General features: G+C 43.7%; 1 protein-coding gene across 4 annotated transcripts in view; it reads left to right on the forward strand.

Annotated features, from left to right (window-relative positions):
• afap1 (actin filament associated protein 1) overlaps window positions 1-20201 on the forward strand; it is a 122408-nt gene that overhangs the window by 40390 nt on the left and 61817 nt on the right. For 3 of the 4 annotated variants that reach the window (XM_011473453.3, XM_011473451.3, XM_011473454.3), the window contains exon 2: window positions 10600-10746. In XM_011473453.3, coding sequence (XP_011471755.1) covers window positions 10602-10746 — 145 coding nt within the window. In that variant the 5' untranslated portion in view covers window positions 10600-10601. Of the gene's footprint in view, window positions 1-3412; window positions 3678-10599; window positions 10747-20201 lie in introns of all 4 variants that reach the window. The other variant, XM_020701974.2, reaches the window with a different exon arrangement.

The raw sequence follows: 20201 nt of genomic DNA on the forward strand, positions 1-20201 counted from the left end.
TTCTCTCCGGGGTCTCCGGCTTCCTCCCACTGTCCAAAAACATGCTTCATAGGTTAATTGGCAACTCTAAATTGTCCATAGGTGTGAGTGTGAGAGTGCATAGGTGTGCATGGGTGTGTGATTGTGGATGTTCTACCCTGCGACAGACTGGCGACCTGTCCAGGGCATCCCCTGCCTACGCCCAAGTAGCCGGGATACGCTCCGGCAGCCCCGTGACCCCGAAAGGGACAAAGCGGTACAGAAAATGAATGAATGAATGAACAAACCAGAAAGAATGACCAGAAGAAATAAACCACCACAATTACATTTATTTTTTTGTTTTTAACTTTGGTTGGATCAATAAGAGATTTTTCCTGAGCACAAGAAGCATCTCTGCTTTCTGACAGGATAGCTATTGATGTTTTCATCCAGAACATTTGCAGCAGAAGAAGAAAACGCTCACTATAAATGCTGGACGCTGACAGCTCTTTCCATGCAAGCCCTGCAGTTTTTGTTTTTCCAGAATGAGCGCTAGTGTTAGCAATGACGGCAGCTTCATATTCTTTCCACGTATGGCGGTGGTGAATTTTTAAATAGCTTGTGAGATTGGTGGTGTTACAGCTTGACCTTTTTTCTCTTTGTGACACTTCTGTCGAACACATTTAGCAAACAGAGAGTGAGTCGTTGGTCTCAGACACGGTAAAACAAGCCCACATGCTCTCACTATTTTCCTTGTTTTTCTCCTCTACCCCTGATCTACATCAGAAGAAGTGTCTTAGATGATTATTATAACATTTTACAAGGTCTTCAAACATAAATTAAAGATCGATACTTGGTGAAAAGGCATCAAGAATCAATCACGGGGACTAAATATCGCGATATATCACCACATTGATATTTTGGATCACCGCTAATACCAAGTTGACGCTCTGTCCCCACTGCTGTTCTGCATAGGTCTGAACCCCCTCAGCCAAATAATAAACAAGACTGGCTATGGATACCGACTCAGAAATGGGGCCAACATCAGTCACCTCCTCTACATGGATGACATCAAGCTATATGCTAAGAACGAGCGTGACATTGACTCCCTGATCCACACCACCAGGGTCTACAGTACTGACATTGGGATGTCATTCGGGCTCGAGAAATGCAGCCGGATGGTGACAAAGAGAGGCAAGGTAGTCCACACAGGAGGGGTCTCACTCCCAGAAGGAACAATAGCAGACATGGAGGACAGTTACGAGTACCTTGGAATTCCACAGGCAAATGGCAACCTGGAGCAGGCAACAAGGAAAGCTGCAACAGCTAAATACCTCCAACGAGTAAGGCAAGTCCTGAGAAGCCAGCTCAATGGCAAAAATAAGACCCGGGCAATAAACAGCTACACACTGCCAGTTATCAGATAGCCTGCAGGAATAATAAGATGGCCAAAGGAAGAGATACAGACCACGGGTGTTAAAACACGAAAGCTCCTCACCATGCATAGAGGGTTCCATCCCAAATCCAGCACCCTGAGACTGTATGCTAGCCGCAAGGAAGGAGGCCGAGGACTAGTGAGCGTAGAAGCCACTATCCAGGATGAAACATCCAAGATGCATGAGTACATCAAGCTCAAGGCCCCAACTGACAGTGTGCTCAGTGAATGTCTCAGGCAATGGAAAGCAGGGGATACAGTGCTGGAGGACAGATCCTCATGGGAGGACAAACCCCTGAATGGGATGTACCACCGGACCATAACTGAAGTGGCTGATATCAAGAAGTCCTACCAATGGCTAGAAAGGGCTGGCCTACAGGACAGCACTGAAGCGCTCATCCTGGCAGCTCAGGAACAAACCCTGAGCACCAGAGCCATAGAGGCTCAGATCTACCACACCAGACAAGACCCAAGACAGAGCAAAGATCCTGTAGGAACCCCAGATCCAGTCTGACTGGATGGTAATGGAGAACCAACCAGACACTGTAGTGGTGGATAAAGCAATGAATAGCATCTTTAGTAATGTGTTTTTTGGTGACAATTGATGACACTGATCGCAATGCTGGCACTTTGAGCCACATTAGCATATTAGCAGATTTATCATAATTATCATCCTAAGTAATGTTTTTCTGAGACAACTGATGATGCAGATTGCAATGTTAGCACTTTTTTGCTAAAATACCATAGTGAGGATTATTAGCATGATTCTCATCTTAAGCAATGTGTTTTCCTGAGACTGTTGGTGATGCTAAATGCAACGGTAGTCATATTATCATAGTTATCATTTTTAACATTATCAACTTTGTAGGGCAAATACAAATTTTGTAACAAGGGGCCTAAAGTGCCTCTAAGCCATTGAAAGGGAATAGCAGTTCTGTGGGGGGAATGGGGAGTGGGTATGGATGGAGCCGTGAGGGCAGCGGCTGGTAGCGCCGGCGGGCGATACAACGCTGCTCGCGGCTTTAATTGATATTGCATTTGCCTCACCATCCTGTTAAATCCTGTTTTCTTGTAGCTGAAGCAACCCAATCAGGCCTGGCGGTGTTCTAAACTTCCCCAAAGTTTTAAAGGTGAAGAAGTGCATTCCAAACACCAGATAGGGTGTATAAAGGTGTTGCCAATAAAAGCTGGAAAAAAGGAGAAAAATGGCTCACTCCATTCAAACTGGAAAAATATTTCCAGAACAACAGCTGGGGTCGACTTCTCCTTGAGGCCCAAACGTGACTTTGACGCTTTCAACTTCCACGCACACACCCACCCTAGGAAAATACTTTTTTTTACTTCACAGAAATAGACGTTAAGGTTTGACCTGTTCAGATGTTTCTGTTGTGTGTTTTGTTTAGAAAAAAGGTGACATACCAGATGTGGTCAAAATGTGCAGAAAATGTCTGTTTGCAGAGATCCCTGTTGTGTGAGAAAGTGTGTATGTGGCAGTTTGGCATTCAGAACAAAACCAGGAAAGGGAAGGAACTTAAAAAAGAAGCATAGAAGGAAGCTCAAGACAAGAGGAGGAAGGTTTTTGAAAGGGAGTGGATTCCCTGTTTATGTTTCTGCATGCTGTGGTGTTTTTGAGGGTGGGCCCCTTCGTTTTCCATCCTCATCTGTAATCTCCACAGTTCACTTAAGGTTTTTAACAAAAAACACATGGGTTTTCCTTTAAGACCACCCTTTAAGGAGCTGGATTTTGCACAGGTTGCAGAAAGCTCCACACTATAAAAAGATATCAAAAAGCACTTGGCTTTAGTTTATTCACCTCTCAGCTTCAATATTCTTTTATTCACCTTAGAAGTGCTCTTTCTGCTGCTCATTTTCACTGGTGGATTTCTACAATCCCTGCATATAATACCTTATTACATAACGTGGGTTCAAAGCTCATTCCCTTTAGTTTTAAAAATGAATAATTCAGTAAGCTTGGAAATTAAAATACATTCTTCTTTTCTTTTGGACTTTTCCCTTCAGGGTCTCCACAGCCAATCAGCTTCCTCCGTCTGTCTCCTGCATCCTCTACCAGCAGCTACCTTCATGTCTTCCTTCTCTGCATCCAGAATCCTCCTCTCTGGTCTTCCTCTAGAATCTCCAGAACCACAACATGTGCTGTTCCTCTGAAGTCCTCATTCCTGATACATCATCACATCATTCATCTCTTCAACCTCCAGCTCTGCTTCCTGGGAAATCTTCAGTCTGAATTCAACCAAGTGCTAAGCTCTTAGACCCAACTTTCCAGGTGGTTTTGGTTCATTTCCAATTGGATTGAGCTACGGTTTGGTCTGAGTTTCCTCAGTCTGAATACAATCTGTTCATCCTCTGAGTAGAAAAACTGAACCAAAACAGCCACCGTAGCTTTACGGGATGTAAACATTAGGAACATTAGGAAGGAAGCAAACATGACGATGAGACACAGCAACTCATTGAAATGTGGTCTGATGAATTCAGACTCATTAAAGCAACTTTTAATGATCCACATTGCTTCTCACTGTTTTCCTAACAATCTACAAGTCATAAACATGTATCAGCGGTCCTTCTTAGCCGTCGTCTCCTTAGTAACCAACGTGCAGCATGACTCCACTGGACAAAAGTAATAAGGTTTGGAACCTGACATTGATGCAGATATTCAAAATTGGTCAGCAAAATATACAATTTATCACTTCCATTATTCTTTCTCTCGTTGTTTTGCCCCAACCTTGTAATTCCTGGCCAACGAGTGAAGAGATATTAGTCACCTGGATTTGTTTACTAACTTTGGTTCGGAATCCACAAATCAGCTTGACGGCAGTGTGAATACAGAGCAAACGTAGGGATCAGAACTCGATCCGGTCCAAATGAAGCTGACTCAATCCGGACCAACAGACTTTTTCCGTCTGATTGCATCCTCATCTTGAACCTGTCTAGACTGCAGCTGACTTGAACTTTGTTTGATGCTAGATAGACTTCATTCTTATGAAGAAGTAATGTAAAAATAAGAAAGTGTACACTAAATAAACCAATGAGAAGGCAGTATTTTTAAAAAAGCCACCAGAAATGAGAGAATGCATAAAACTTTAAAATGACCTGACAAAGAAAACCGACACAGGAAATCAGGAACCAGTGGGCTGAAGAAAGTACCTTCCTGTGTTTAAATCGCTAAGTAAAAAAAATAAACACAAAGGGAGGGTGATGGGACATCACTGTGAGTAATCAGGTGTCCCCTGAGTGCCCTACCCACCAATTTTAACTGCACCCCCTTAGTACACACACCCTTTACTCCTCAAAATATACATTCCAACATAAACACACACACACCCTCACAAATACACACACATGCATTTCACAAGTAAGGTGGGACCTTGGACCATCTGTCCCCTACCCCATCCCTGGTAGGGGGTACCGGGCTCTTGGCAACGGCGGCCATGTTCCTTGGGTGCTGGCTTCCTGGGCCCGGCAGCCCTCTCTCCACACAGGAAGAGGGATCCCTGAGTTCTCTGGCAAGACCAGGAGCCGGGGATTACATCCCACCTGAGCTGGGGGGTGTCCGTGTCCCTGTGGTGTGGGTTCTGGTCCTTGCCCCTGAGCGCTGGGCCTCGCCAAATTTCCAACTGTGGGCGAGCCTGGTGGGGCCATGTTTACAACACTTCTTGTGGACCCCTCTTCCCTTGGGTGACCTCCTCCTGGGTGGGGACGGCTGGCCCCTGCCCTGCTCTCTCCTGAACCAACCGTGGGCCGGGTGGGTGGCTGCCTGGAGTGCGGAGCGGGTCTCCCCTGGCTCGTACCTGGGGTTGGGGCAGGGGGATGCCCAGAACTCCTGGGGCTGTGGGCACTCTTCTGGGGCGGGGCGCTGCGTTGGGCCCTTCCGGCTCGGCGGGGGGGCTGCTCTCCTGTTTGGGCTGGGCCGGCGCTCTCTTTCCCCCATGCCTCCCTGCTCTCTGGCTCTGGGGGTCTCACGGTGGTCCTGCTGGCACTGGCCTGGGTGGCAGATGTAATCACCCGGGGGGCGGTACATGCTGCGGTGGGGGTCTTGGTGTGGGGAAGGCTGGACACTCTCCCTCCTTCTTTTTACATTCCATCATCTATTTAAGAGGAACATAAACACTCACCTGACCACAGGTGTTAGCTCACCTTTGCACTAATAGTTTGAATGAAATATTTCACACTAGTTGGTTTGAAGGCATAAGTATGACACTATCTGTATTGTGTACATGTTGACATGTGGACATTTTTTGAGCCAACAGGTATGTTTATAACATTCATTTGAGTGTGTGTGTGTGGACAGGCCCCACCCCTTTGAGATTTGTACTACATTTAAACCTTACCGTATTGATAAACATCCAGCAACTAGTGCTTTATGCTGCTTCATGGTTTTACCCCCCCCCCCCCCATATCATCCTCATATCCCCCCCTTTCTAACATCCCTCTTTCTATTTCCCTTGTTACATTTAGTGTGTGGGGGGAGGGAGAGGGGAAGAATGTGAGGGGGGGTGGAAGAGAGTAAAGGCCCGTACACACCGGGACGAATATTCGCCAGGCGTTATTCGCCAGCGTTTTTCGCCACGTTTTTTGTGTTCACACCCAGGCGATTTTCGCTGACGATGAGCCGAGCGAACATGCAATTTCATTCCCTGACATTAGATGGCGCTTAATGTAAACAGAAATACTCCTGTACACAAGGTGGCGCTGCGCAACTTTACGCTTCTTAAACTCGCTTTTCACGCAGAAGAAGAGAGCAAGTATTTACACGCTTGTCAGAATCAAACAAAGAAAACATGAATATTTCAAGCACCAGTTGCTCCAACTGCTGCTTGGTTCGGGGATATTTTAGAATGTCCGTCATTATTTCTTAACGGCTGTGTAGATAGATAGATAGATAATCTAGCCACAGGGGTTGCAATCTAGCCACAGGGGTTGCAAGCCAGTTGCCTCTGTGCCGGTCCCAAGCCCGGATAAATAGAGAGGGTTGCGTCAGGAAGGGCATCCGGCGTAAAAATTGCCAAAATAACCATGCGAATCATCCACAACACTTTTGACATACCGGATCGGTCGAGGCCCGGGTTAACAACGACCGCCACCGATGCTGTTAACCTACAGGGTGTCGGTGGAAATTTGACTACTGTTGGTCGAAGAAAGAGGGGAGGCAGAAGGGTCCGTGGCCAGAGAGAGAAGGGAAAAGGCAGGAACATAGGTTTGAGAATAGGGACTCTTAACGTTGGCACAATGACAGGGAAAGGCAGAGAGCTGGCAGACATGATGGAGAGAAGGAAGGTAGATGTACTGTGTGTGCAGGAGACAAGGTGGAAGGGCAGCAAGGCACGTAGTATTGGAGGAGGATACAAACTGTTCTATCATGGTGTTGATAGGAAAAGAAACGGGGTAGGTGTGATTCTGAAGGGGGAGTTTGTAAACAGTGTTCTAGAGGTGAAAAGAGTCTCAGACAGGATGATGAGCCTAAAGTTAGAAATTGAAGGGGTGATGGTGAATGTAGTCAGTGGGTATGCGCCACAGGTTGGCTGTGAGTTAGAAGTGAAGGAGAGATTCTGGAGTGAGTTGGATGAGGTCATAGAGGGTATCCCCAGAGGAGAGAGAGTTGTTATTGGAGCAGACTTTAATGGGCATGTTGGTGAGGGCAACAGAGGTGATGAGGAGGTGATGGGCAGGTTTGGTGTGAAGGAAAGGAATCTGGAGGGACAGATGGTGGTGGACTTTGCGAAGAGGATGGAAATGGCTGTAGTCAACACTTACTTCCAGAAGAGAGAGGAACATAGAGTGACATACAGAAGTGGAGGTAGGAGTACTCAGGTGGACTACATCCTATGTAGACGAGGTCATTTGAGAGAGGTTAATGACTGCAAAGTGGTGGTAGGAGAGAGTGTAGCCAAACAGCACCGCATGGTGGTGTGTAAGATGACTCTGGAGGTCAGGAAGAAGAAGAGAGGGAAAACAGAAAAGAAGACCAAGTGGTGGAAGCTACAGAATGAAGAAACTTGTGAGGAATTTAGGCAGAAGTTGAGGCAGGTCCTGGGTGGTCAGGATGAGCTTCCAGAGGACTGGGAAACTACAGCAGAGATTATCAGGGAAACAGGTAGGAAGGTGCTAGGTGTGTCATCTGGAAAGAGGAAAGACGGTAAAGAGACTTGGTGGTGGAATGAGGAAGTACAGGAATGCGTCCAGAGGAAGAGGTTGGCTAAAAGGAAGTGGGATGTAGAAAGGACTGAGGAAGGTAGACAGGAGTACAAGGAAGCGCAGCGTAGAGTGAAGAGAGAGGTGGCAAAGGCCAAACAGAAAGCTTACGATGAGCTATATGACAGGTTAGACACAAAGGAAGGAGAGAAGGACTTGTACAGGCTAGCCAGACAGAGAGACAGAGATGGGAAGGACGTGCAACAGATAAGGGTGATTAAGGACAGAGACGGAAAGGTGCTAACAACCCAGGAGAGTGTACAGAAAAGATGGAAGGAGTATTTTGAGGAGCTGATGAACGAGGAAAATGACAGGGAAAGAAGGGAGGAAGATGTGGTTGTTGTGGAGCAGGAAGTAGCAGAGATTGGAAAGGATGAGGTTAGGAAGGCTCTGAAAAGGATGAAGAGCGGAAAGGCCGTTGGTCCTGATGACGTACCTGTGGAGGTATGGAAGTGCTTAGGAGAGACAGCAGTGGAATTTCTAACGAGTTTTTTCAATAGGATTCTAGAGAGTGAGAAGATGCCTGAGGAATGGAGGAGAAGCGTTCTGGTTCCGATCTTTAAGAACAAGGGTGACATGCAGAACTGCAGCAACTATAGAGGAATAAAGTTGATGAGCCACACAATGAAGCTGTGGGAAAGAGTAGTGGAAGCCAGGCTTAGGAAAGAGGTGGAGATTTGTGAGCAGCAGTATGGTTTCATGCCCCGTAAGAGCACCACTGATGCCATTTTTGCTTTGAGAATGTTGATGGAAAAGTACAGAGAAGGTCAGAAGGAGCTGCATTGTGTGTTCGTAGATTTAGAGAAGGCGTATGACAGGGTGCCGAGGGAGGAGCTGTGGTACTGTATGAGGTCGTCTGGAGTGGCAGAGAAGTATGTCAGAGTAGTTCAGGACATGTATGAGAGAAGTATGACGGTGGTGAGATGTGCTGTAGGTCAGACAGAGGAGTTCAAGGTGGAAGTGGGACTACACCAAGGATCAGCTTTGAGTCCTTTTTTGTTTGCTATGCTGATGGACAGGCTGACAGACGAGGTAAGACAGGAATCTCCCTGGACAATGATGTTTGCGGATGACATCGTAATTTGCAGTGAGAGTAGAGAGCAGGTGGAGGAACAGCTAGAGAGGTGGAGGTTTGCTCTGGAAAGAAGAGGCATGAAGGTCAGTCGTAGTAAGACAGAATACATGTGTCTGAACGAGAGGGATCAAGGTAGAAGCGTTAGGTTACAGGGGGCTGAGGTGAAGAAGGTGCAGGAGTTTAAGTACTTGGGGTCAACAGTTCAGTGTGATGGGGAGTGTGGAAAAGAGGTGAAGAGGCGAGTGCAGGCAGGTTGGAGTGGGTGGAGGAAAGTGTCAGGAGTGTTGTGTGACAGAAGAGTGTCAGCAAGACTCAAAGGAAAGGTGTACAAGACAGTGGTGAGACCAGCTCTGCTCTATGGGTTAGAGACGGTAGCAGTGAGACAGAGACAAGAGGCTGAGATGGAGGTAGCGGAGATGAAGATGTTGAGGTTCTCCTTAGGAGTGACCAGGTTAGACAGGATAAGGAACGAGTACATCAGAGGGACGGCTCATGTTGCCTGTGTTAGCGACAAAGTCAGAGAAGCCAGACTGAGATGGTTTGGACATGTTCAGAGGAGGGATAGTGGATATATTGGTAGAAGGATGTTGGAGATGGAACTGCCTGGCAGGAGGGCAAGAGGACGGCCAAAGAGGAGATACATGGATGTCTTGACAGAGGACATGAAGTTGGCTAATGTTAGGGTAGAAGATGTCCATGATAGAGTGAGGTGGAAAAGGATGATTCGCTGTGGCGACCCCTGATGGGAAAAGCCGAAAGAGAAAGAAGGCTGTGTAGATGCAACTCGGCGTCTATCTTCTTCGCTGGTATGTGTGCTCAGCAAGGCAGTTTTGTGTTTGAGCGCCATTCTCATTGGTCGAATAGATTTCGACGCGACGTGTCAAAAAAAAAATGAACCTGAGGCGTTTTTCTTTTTTGACGATTTGACGCGTGGCGTTTTTTCGCGTCGGTGTGCACACTCTCATTGGTGCCCTTTGTTTAGTCACGAGGCGTTAAACGTCGCCGAAAATCGCGCGAAATTCGTCCCGGTGTGTACGAGCCTTAAAGGGAAGAGAGGTGAGAAATTGGGGGATACAAGCACTGATTTGAATAAGTTCTTATTTTAAGCTGTAACAATTATACCAGAAAGACAAATATTACATCAAAGGTGAAATTCTGAAAACATCTGTCCATCAATATACTGTGGGTTAGGAGGAGGGATGAAGCAGACAGGGAGCAGTGTGGCAGGGTTAGAGGGTTAGGGGTGGAGATACATGCATGCTGCCGAAGTGAAACACACTTTTGATGTGTGCACTCACTTCTCATGACCTGTAAGCACACAACACCATTTTAGTGCTCTTTTCTGGATGTTTTCATGCACACATGTCCACAGTATTCCTATAGGAATTTTGGATCAGCAGTTAGGTCCTCCAGAGACCCAGAGCTCAGACACATTCAGTACCAAGTCTCTCAGCTGCTCACAAGCTGTAATGTGTTGGAATGCCATGAGAATAAAGCACCAGGATTCACGCTCAGGGTTACTGCTGTTGTGAATTCTGACATTTGGTTCTGCTTTGAGGACTTCAGCCTTAAGTTTCTGTTTCTCCTCCAGCTCTGTTTGAAAAAAGCAAAGTTTTCTTTGAGTGCCCCTAGTGAGCGGTTGAGAGTGTATTGAGTTTTTGACAGACATTAGTATGAGTTTGATAACAGAATAGAAGTTATGCATATTCCTAACACAGCATCGGTTTTTTAAATGTCCCTTTGTTTTACTCTGAACATTTTACCAGCTGCAAAGGCGACTGCTGGAACTGATGTTGGTTTTCTGACAGGACAATGAAGCACGCAGTTTAGGTGTCTCCTCCAGCCTCATAGGGAAGTTTTCCTGCTGTTGCTTTTACGTGACCCCCTGTTGAAGTTAAACAAATATGTTGTGTTTGCTCCGTAGCGATGGAGGAGCTGCTGAGTGAGCTTCGTCTGTTTCTGGACTTGCTGGATAGGGAGTACCTGAGCGCCGGGGTCAGAGAAAAGAAGACACATCTGTCTAACATCCTGAACAGAGTCCTCAATGACAGAGGCGAAGCCACAACTACAGGTAAGTTAGTGTTTTTAACTTGTTGACATAAAAAATTCCCAAATTAATTTGTTGTGTTTTAGTATTCAGGTGTAATAATAGAAAATTTGTGCAAAACCGTCTGTCTGAAGGTTAAAGATCACAATTTAGAGAGAAAATATACGACTTTTAACTGATCCATTTTTAGGTTAGATTACTTTTTGAACGTATCTTTTTCACACAAAATAATCAGCTGTTTTCTTAAACACTGACATGACCATCCAACTTTTAAATGCTCACTTCGATAGAATTGTCCGTCAGCAGATTGTAGCAACAATCAGCTGCTGCAATATTCCTTGATTGCAATCGCTGCTCTTGCTTCACGTGGAGATTTAGTCTTTAGGTAATGAATGTCATTTTGAAAAACTCTTCACTTGTGTCTAACCGAACCCTAACCCTAACCCCCCCTCTAATGGTGAGGAAAACTCCCAGAATCCCATGGGGGACCTAGTGGTGCTGGGACCAAAGTAACAAAGGCTACCATCAGTAACACACTACACCACCAGGGACTCAAACCCTGCAGGGCCAGACGTGTCCCCCTGCTAAAGCCGGTACATGTGCAGAACCGTCTACAGTCTGCTAGAGAGCATTTGGAGGATCCAGAAGAGGATTGGGAGAATGTCCTATGGTCAGATGAAACCACAATAGAACTTTTTGGTAGGAACTCTACTGTTTAGAGGAGAAAGAATGCTGATCTGTATCCAAAGAACACCAGACCTACTGTAAAGCATGGGGGTGGAAGTATCATGCTTTTGGGCTGTTTTTCAGCAAAGGGACCAGGACGACTGATTTGTGTAAAGCAGGGGTTTCAAACTCATTTTAACCGAGGGCCACATCAGCATAGTAGTTGTCTTCAAAGGGCCAGATATAACTTCTACATGTAACAAAATGTAATGAAAAATAAATGTAACTACTCCTTAATCTCAAAATAACTCATTGTTTATTTATTATAACATTTTAAAGTGACAATTACAGTTGCATAGAAACATCTGTTTGCTTGTTACTTTAGCATAAATCCTTTTAAATTTGATTCTGTCAGGTTAGGTTATATGGACAGAGTTTAAGTCATAATGTATAGTAGTCCAATCCAATATTTCAAGTCCAATTCCCCCTAGTGCAGGGGTCGGGAACCTATGGCTCACGAGCCATATATGGCTCTTTTGATGGTCACATGTGGCTCGCAGACAAATCTTTAATTATACTTTTTTTTTCATTAGACCAGTCCTTCTCGGGCGCGATGCGATGTCAGAGGCGCGGAGTAGTATCTGTGAATAGAGAGAAAAATCTGTGACAGAAAAATCTGTCACTATCACTTTACTAGTATCTATTATTTCACAGCTGAAAACCTGTGAATTGCCGTGCCTGAAACTGCGCGCTCCCATCTCTGAGAAAGAGCACGCAGTTGCGGGGACGGGATGTGTGAGGAAGAAAGCAGAGGGTGGGGGGGTTGTGGGCACAGGTAGCAGGTGAAAAAACGTAAAACCCGCTGCACGTCACTCACTGCAGCGTGTGAGTGTATGATTGGCTCAATATCTGCATGTGATCAGTCTGTCTCACATCTAAAGAACATTCATACTAACCTAAGATCACGTTAAAGTCTCAACGCCTGCATGAAGCAGAAACTCACCACGTATCAACCAGACTAGACCATCAGCAAAACTACCACGAGAAATACTCATCATTTATTAGCAACAGCATAACAATGTTATTAAAAAGAATCCACAGACTTATTGTACTTTAAAAATCTTGAAATTACATCAAATGCACACATTCATTTGTATATTTAGTTTTAAACATATTGTCGCGGACTGAGTTTAACTTGGCTGTTGGGCCGCGTTAAAAGTTCTGGAGTTCATTAAACGCATCAAGCAGAGATCTGATTGGCTCTCAGTTCTGTCGCTCAGCCTGTTGTTAGGTAGTTTGGACCAATGGGGTTCAGCAATGAGCCGAATAAGGGAAATGGGAGGGCTGGAGCGGGAGGGGGGAATATAAAGTTGGGAGAAGCGCTCTCGTGTCGGCAGGAGAGATTCAGGAGTTGCTGAATTAATTGTACGGCGTTTGTTGCGGTCTACAGTAACCAGAATAAAGAACCTTAAAAGAGGTTAAGTCTCCGTGCCTCAGTGTGGGAAAGAGACACAACATTATTGTATGGCTCTTTGGAAATTACATTTAAAAATATGTGGCGTTTCTGGCTCTTTTGCCCGAAAAGGTTCCCGACCCCTGCCCTATATATAAATAAATACACACAAATTTTTATTTTAAGAAATTAAAAACTTTTGTGCTCTGGCGGGTAGAGCTGTGATGTGTCGGATTTTTTATCACCGCTGTGATGAACTACCAGGGGGCGCGGTGTCGCGGTTAACCGCCCCCCCCCCCCCCCAACCCCCCCACCCCCACCCCACAAAATCCCCCGACAGCCGCATCAGAAATAAATAAAATTACAACGTAGTATTCATTATTAAAAAATAACAGTAACAACTAACTACTACCTATCTAACTAATGAACTAACTATATAGGTGTTGTAGATTGACTGTGACTGTGTGAGCGTGCTGCGTCGTGTAGGACTGGGAGGAGGGAGCGCACACGTGTGTTGGGGGTGTGTGTTGATTCTTCTGCTCTCTAGCTGCACGCGAGTTTCACCTGTGCTCTCTGGTACAGACATCTCAGAATATTATTTATTACTCAGTAATAAACAGACTGCAGACTCTTAGTCACCTTTCCGGTAGCCATGAAGCCTGACACCATGAAGAAGGCGGGGCAGGAGGCCTTTATTCATACAGACACGTAACTTTGTGCGCACAAAATAGTTCCCAGACAAAACATGTAGTGATATTCATGGAAATCTAACAGTGTGCGTTCATGTTTGGTGTTACAGAGTTACTGAGAACAGTAATAAACCCCCCCCAACACAAAATCCTCCGGCGGGCGGCCGTGTCGCGCACTGAAGAACGCACGCAACTTGTAACGGAAATGAATACAAATGGAAATTAAAATTAGAACGCAGTCAGTTATCAGCAAAGATGAACGTGTGTAATGTGTTTATTATAGTTCCAATCACGCACCATATGTTGAACTTTCAAAAAAACAAAAAGTGCGGTGATGAGGTCATCATCACAGCCCTACTCGTGGGCCACATAAAATGACATGGGGGCCACATTAGGCCCGCGGACCTTGAGTTTGACACATGTTGTGAGGTATAGAAGCCAGGGTGAGAATGGGTTTTGTTTCAGCTTTTATTTTGTTACTTCCTGTATCTCACATGTCCTCTCATTTCAGTTGTCTTGACCTTCCCTCAGTGTGTTCACCTGCCCTCCCTGATGTGCGCACCTGTTTGTAATTGTTTAATCTATCCTCATGCTTATAGTCTGCGTCTCCCCTGCACTTGTTGCCAGATTGTTTTGTGCTGTTCACAGAGTTACATGAATCTTTTGGCTTAAGAGCAAATTGACGATTAAATTCGAGTTCTCATTGGAAGATCCTGCGTCCTGCAATTTTGTGTCTACCTCATATCCTGACACATGTGGTGTAAAGCAGTGGTCCCCAACCACCGGGCCGCGGGACACTTGGCACCGGGACGCACAGAAAGAAAAAATAATTTCCATTTTATTGTTTTTTTCGAAAAAAAAAAAGGTTTTATTTTGAAAAGTGACCGGATTCTCTCTGTTACATCCGTCACACTTAACGCACGTCAAAGTGGCGACACCAAACATCACGTGATACACCCCGCTAAAATTAAACCCAAACAATCAAAATGAGCAAAAAACAAACTTCTTTAGAAAGTTGCTTTGACAAGGGGAAACGGTCCAATGAAGGGACAGAAGAGGAACCTGCACCCGCTAAAAAAGGGAAATCTGCCTTTAACAGGCAGTATCAAGAAACCTATTTAAAATATGGATTTATCGCCACGGGCAATTCCCACGCACCAAACCTGCTGTGTGTAATATGCGTTGCACCTCAACCCCCCCGCACCACCACCACCGGTCCAGGGTGAACTTGTCTTGCGTTGTACCGGTCCGCAGTGACAAAAAGGTTGGGGACCACTGGTGTAAAGGAAAGAATGAATGTGGCCATGTATCTTTAGATTTTGAGTGAAGCTTTGCATGGGCATGGAGTGGCCTAGCCAGTCTCCAGATCTCAACTCCATAGAACATCTTTGGAGGGAGTTGAAAGTCTGTGTTTCCAGGTGACAGACCCAAATCATCACTGCTCTTGAGGAGATCTGCATGGAGGAATGGGCCAAAATACCATCAACAGTTTGTCAAAACCTTTGAAGACTTAAAGAAAGCATTCGATTGCTGTCATTGCCACCAAAGGGTATATAATAAAGTATTGAGTCGAACTTTTGCTTTTGACTAAATACCAATTTCCCACCATAATTTACAACTTAATTCTTCTTAGAAATCAGACAGTGATTTTATAAATCATTTTGTCTCTTATAGTTGAGGTTTACCTACACAAAAGAAAATACTCGATCCAACTTAAAAAAAAATCACTTCAATTTGTAACAAATCCAACCCGATCATTTTATGTCTATCCAACTCAATTTAATATGTTTATCTAACTGAAATTCTTTTGTTCATACAACTCAAATCAACACATTTTTCCAACTAATTATAATATATTTATCCAACTCAATTTAATGTTTTTCTAACTTTGATTCTTATATTTTTCCAATTTAACTTAATGTTTTTATTTAACTCACATATGTCAAGGTTTGGAACCACGGGTTTCATCATTTTGATGTTATGGAAATGAATAAGCAATATTTACTACAGGGCCAGAGTGCAGATATTGTGAACTTTATTTGTAGAAGTAGACCTGCATCATCTTTCCGCACAAGGGGTTTGGTCAACATCCTCTCCCTCCCTCTAACTCATGGTCTAGAAAGAAATAAACATAACTGGATAAAATAACTGGGCAAAACAGTATAAAACAGCTAGACAACGAAACACATAGACAAAAACCCACACCCCAATTCATCCAGACAGGCAAAGGGAATGGTATCCCACAATTCCTTGCGCTGCCAGATCTGACGGCAGGCCCAATCATATATTTCAATATATTTAATCTATTCAAAGAGCAAAATTCAGGCAAAATAAACAACCTCAAAGGAATTCATGTTTTACAAAACACTTTTTCATCAAAACTGTTATTATAACGAGGGCTGCAAAATATGAGGAATATGCGATAACGATATAACTTGCAGTATATAATTAAAGAGCAAAACAACCTAAAACATCATTCCCATTTCATTGCAATGACCCTCGTCGGGTGAACATCTAATATAAAAGGGCTCCATCTGATTGCTCAACAATGTGAAGGTGTCCATCCGATTGGTCAAATGCATAAAGGGATTTATTTTAATCGTTAAATGCTTCAAGTTGCCATAAGATTGTTTTAGCACATTTAAAGTAACCGTTTATTGCTATTTTAACTGTCTTTTGTGATATCCATATTGCACAGCTCGATACTGCGATAACAATAAATTTGTGGTAAATTGTGCAGGCCTAATTATAACTCAAGGTTGATGCAAATGTCCTTGATTGTTACTCCATCGGGAGTCTTTAGAGTCTGCACTTGCTACTGCGCACGGCGCACTTTCCAAGTATGTCCTTACGTTATGACGCATTGACGGCTTCACACCGAATCTACACCTACTTAATTAATTATTTGAATTAATTTGAATGAAAGTCAAATAAATGTCTGATAACTACCTGTTATTTCTTAGTTGATTGACCTAAAAAAAAAGGATTTATCTTTACCAAAGCTAGTAATTAAGTTAGATCAATGTAAAAGTTTCTTTACAACTACAGCCTAAATACACGTTTTAGTGTATGTTGAAAATTTCAGGTCTCTCTTATCTTTTTAAGGGGGAGAACTTGCACAACTGTTGGCTTACTGAATACTTTTTTGCCCCTAACCCATTTTAGCTCCTAAATTATGCAGTCCCTATTTTGATCCCAAATGATGTCAAAACCACCATAGAAAAGTTGAATCTGAAAGAAAGACTCTGCTCTGGAAACAGAAGATGACTTTTGAAAATATCCCCATCAGAAGAGTCTTTAAGAAGATTGTTTCTTGAATTTGACTTGGCCATCATGCCCTCTATATTAGGGTGACCGTAAAGGAATTTTAATGTTTCTAAAATGGGTTTGTAAATAAATGTATCGGTAACAGCAACCTGATCGTAGCCTCCTGTAGTTCCACTGTGCAGGGTACCAGATCTGGAACCAAGTACATGCTCTACTAGATCTGCATCTCTATCATATTCTGTTTCTCAAATCAATTTCTCAGTCAATTTTCAACTCAATGTCAGTTTTGACAGGTTCTTGAAAAGACAGACAGTTTTTTGTAGTTTCTTTTGCTTGATGTTGAATATCATTAATAATTTATTTCCTGGAAACCACCAGAGAGTTGATTGCTTTTTCACTTACACCTGCCATTTTAAGTTCTGCTACTGTTGCAACACAGTTATGCACTAGTGACCTTTGGAGCAGGACTGAATCAGAAGAACCACTTTTAGAGGATAAATCATAATTACTTCCAAGAGACTCTTCAGTTGTTGATGGGCCTTCACTAGGATCACAAGAATGAACACCATGGGCATTATTAGGTTGCTCCTGAACCCAGAAAACATGCCATAAACCTGAGTACAACCAGCCTGACTACATTATAGACCAGGTTTCCTACCAAAGCACAGTCCATGGATCACTGTCAAATGCTTAGTCAGGAATTAGCATGTTGGTACGAACTCATACAAAGGAAGCAAAACATTTAAACTCCATGTCATGCTAAAGCCAGTGGGGATAAATACAATTCTACTCAATGTAGCATCCAAGCTCTCAGCTCTGTATTTCTAGGATTTACTTAGGTTGCATTTACATCTATCTCATAAATGGTTGTCTGCAGAAAGTTATACAAATTGACCAGATCAGGGTCACAAGTGCCAAACACGGGGTGAGCTTTGAAAAGCTCATCAAAACAGGCAAGAGAGCAAGGTGACTTACAAGGTATTGCATGTTTGTCAATCACAAAAGCTTAGGAACTATGCAAAAAAAATTAATGAGTAGCTTGTTCCCATTAGGCGGCAAGTGGCTCAGGCGGTAGAGGAGGTCGTCCAGTAACCAAAGGTTTGGCAGTTCGATCCCTGTTCTCCCCAGCCAGTTTTCATCTCCCAAGCGCGCTCATCTGCAGCTCACCGCTCCCCCAGGGGATGGGAACATCTCCCATTGTGGGAGAAATAAAGTATCTACTGTATTATAAATATGAAAAAAGTAGACAATGAGCAATATTTGAATTTTAACTTCTACAAACCGACACGCTCAGTCATTTTCTCAAGCAGCTCTGAGGATGTCAGCCTGACCTTCTCTTTTTATTAAGAATTGGGTTGCTCAGGTTACAAAAACGAATGAGTATAAGAGATGCAAGGTCAGTAGTTAAGACACTCCTTTAAACGTCTCACTGTAGACATTGGGAGTATCAGTGCACAGAGTCATCAGCTTGTAGTCCAGACTTCCTCTTTCTTTCTCAGTCTTTTTCCTCTAGATGGAACGCAAAGAGGAAAACAATTCCAACACAGCAACCTTCAATGTGTAGGTCAACAGATTTCAAAAGCAGCAGTTAGAATGATAATAAAGAAAAGAAAGTATTCCCATTTAACAGTTAGCTCAATTTTAAAATTAAACACTGTCATTGTCATTCTAAATATTTATATTACAAGAATAATCAGAAAATATTGCTTCAGCAGACAGCAGAGAAAAACAAATCTTTAAAACGGCATGAAGCCACTGTGCCGCGGTCGTCCATTGTGGTACCAGAGGTGGCATAATTTGCAGAAGTGGAAGGAGTAGAGAAGAAACAAACAGCCTGCTGTCGGTCTTTCTTATACCTACTGTGTTTCTTGCTCTGCACGTGCGATAGTGCCTTGATCCCCATCGTGTCAACTGTAGATGTCAATCCGAAAACCGTGCAGTCTAAAAACTTTAAAATCTGCAAAAAGCTGTGGAGGCTTAGTATTACCTAACTTCCACAAATACTTTCTTGCAAATAGATTACAATACATCTTAAAATGGTTCAAAAATAATCCAGAAACCAACTCATGGTTAGACTTGGAACAGGCGTTTTGTGAAAAGATCAACCTGTCAGATCTACCATTTATTAGCCAAACAGTTAAAAAACAGGATTGTTTCCAAAGTATTAATATAAAAATCATTTTAACAGCCTGGTGGGAATTTCTTAGTGTCAAAATCCTCACTTTTACTGTGCAAAATGACACCCATCTGGAACAACCTGGACATCCTTAGAAGCAAAGAAATGATACACTTCCCAGCTTGGCAAGCAGGGGGCGTAACACTACTAGAGCACCTAATTATTGATAAAAGATTCATAACTCCCCAGGAACCTCAAGACAAACATGGAACAAATAACTTCTTGGAATATCAGCAACTTAAATCAATTATCACTAAAAAGTTTAAATACAAAAACAACAATTTAAAGCCACTAGAAGTAGTTGCCTCTCTGATTAATTTTTCAATGAATAAAACTCTCTCCAAAATATACAAACTTTTATGCAACCTAGATAATAATATTTCACTTCCGATAACAAAATGGGATGCAGACCTGAACAGCAGCACAGTTCAAAGCTTCTGGTCAGAACTTTGTCTAAACACCTTTAAACTGAGTATGAAGATAACCCTCATTCATCCATCTCATTCCATCTTAGTAGTAGGTTTAAGGGTTGTCATCTGGACTTAGTTTTTAAAGTTAGTAGACGTTTCAAACTCTTTGAATTACACTGGACAGAGGATGTTCAAGATGGGTCTCAGTAACTCAGACATTTGTCAGCACTGTGACAGTAATCTACCCGACAATTACATGCATGCACTATGGTTCTGCACGCCTGTCCAGGCTCTCTGGCAGCAGGTATGTGCCGATTTATCAGTCTGGCTTAAGGTTTCAATCACAGCTTCACCGTCACTTTGTGTGCTTGGTGACATGAGTGCCATCGATGTAGAAAGAGGATTAGGCTCTATCATTTTCATAACTCTTTGTATTGCTAAAAAAACTATTTTAATAAATTGGAAAAACAAGAAAAACGTAAATATAAGTCAACACAGAAATCTGCTGCTTGAAGCTTGGAAAAAATGTCAGCCCAAAGTTCAAGTAACTTTGAAAGAATTCAGTCTCTCTGGTCTCCCATAGTAACTCCATGACTTAGGGGGTGGGGGGCCTGGTCGTCGCTGCTCCTTGTCGGTCTGCCGTGGTTAGGGGTGGGGTTCCTCATATAATATCTCATTAGGGTGAGGGGGGGGGGGGTTAGCCTGCGATGCACCTTGGTGGGAGGAGCCACTTGGTTGGGCTGGAGCTTGCACTCTCTGTCCCCCCATGCCTCTCTGCTCTCCCTGGCTGCTGCACCTGCTGTGGCGGGGGTCTTGGT

This window comes from Oryzias latipes, chromosome 18 (assembly GCF_002234675.1).
Source record: "Oryzias latipes chromosome 18, ASM223467v1".
Classification (NCBI taxonomy): domain Eukaryota; kingdom Metazoa; phylum Chordata; class Actinopteri; order Beloniformes; family Adrianichthyidae; genus Oryzias; species Oryzias latipes.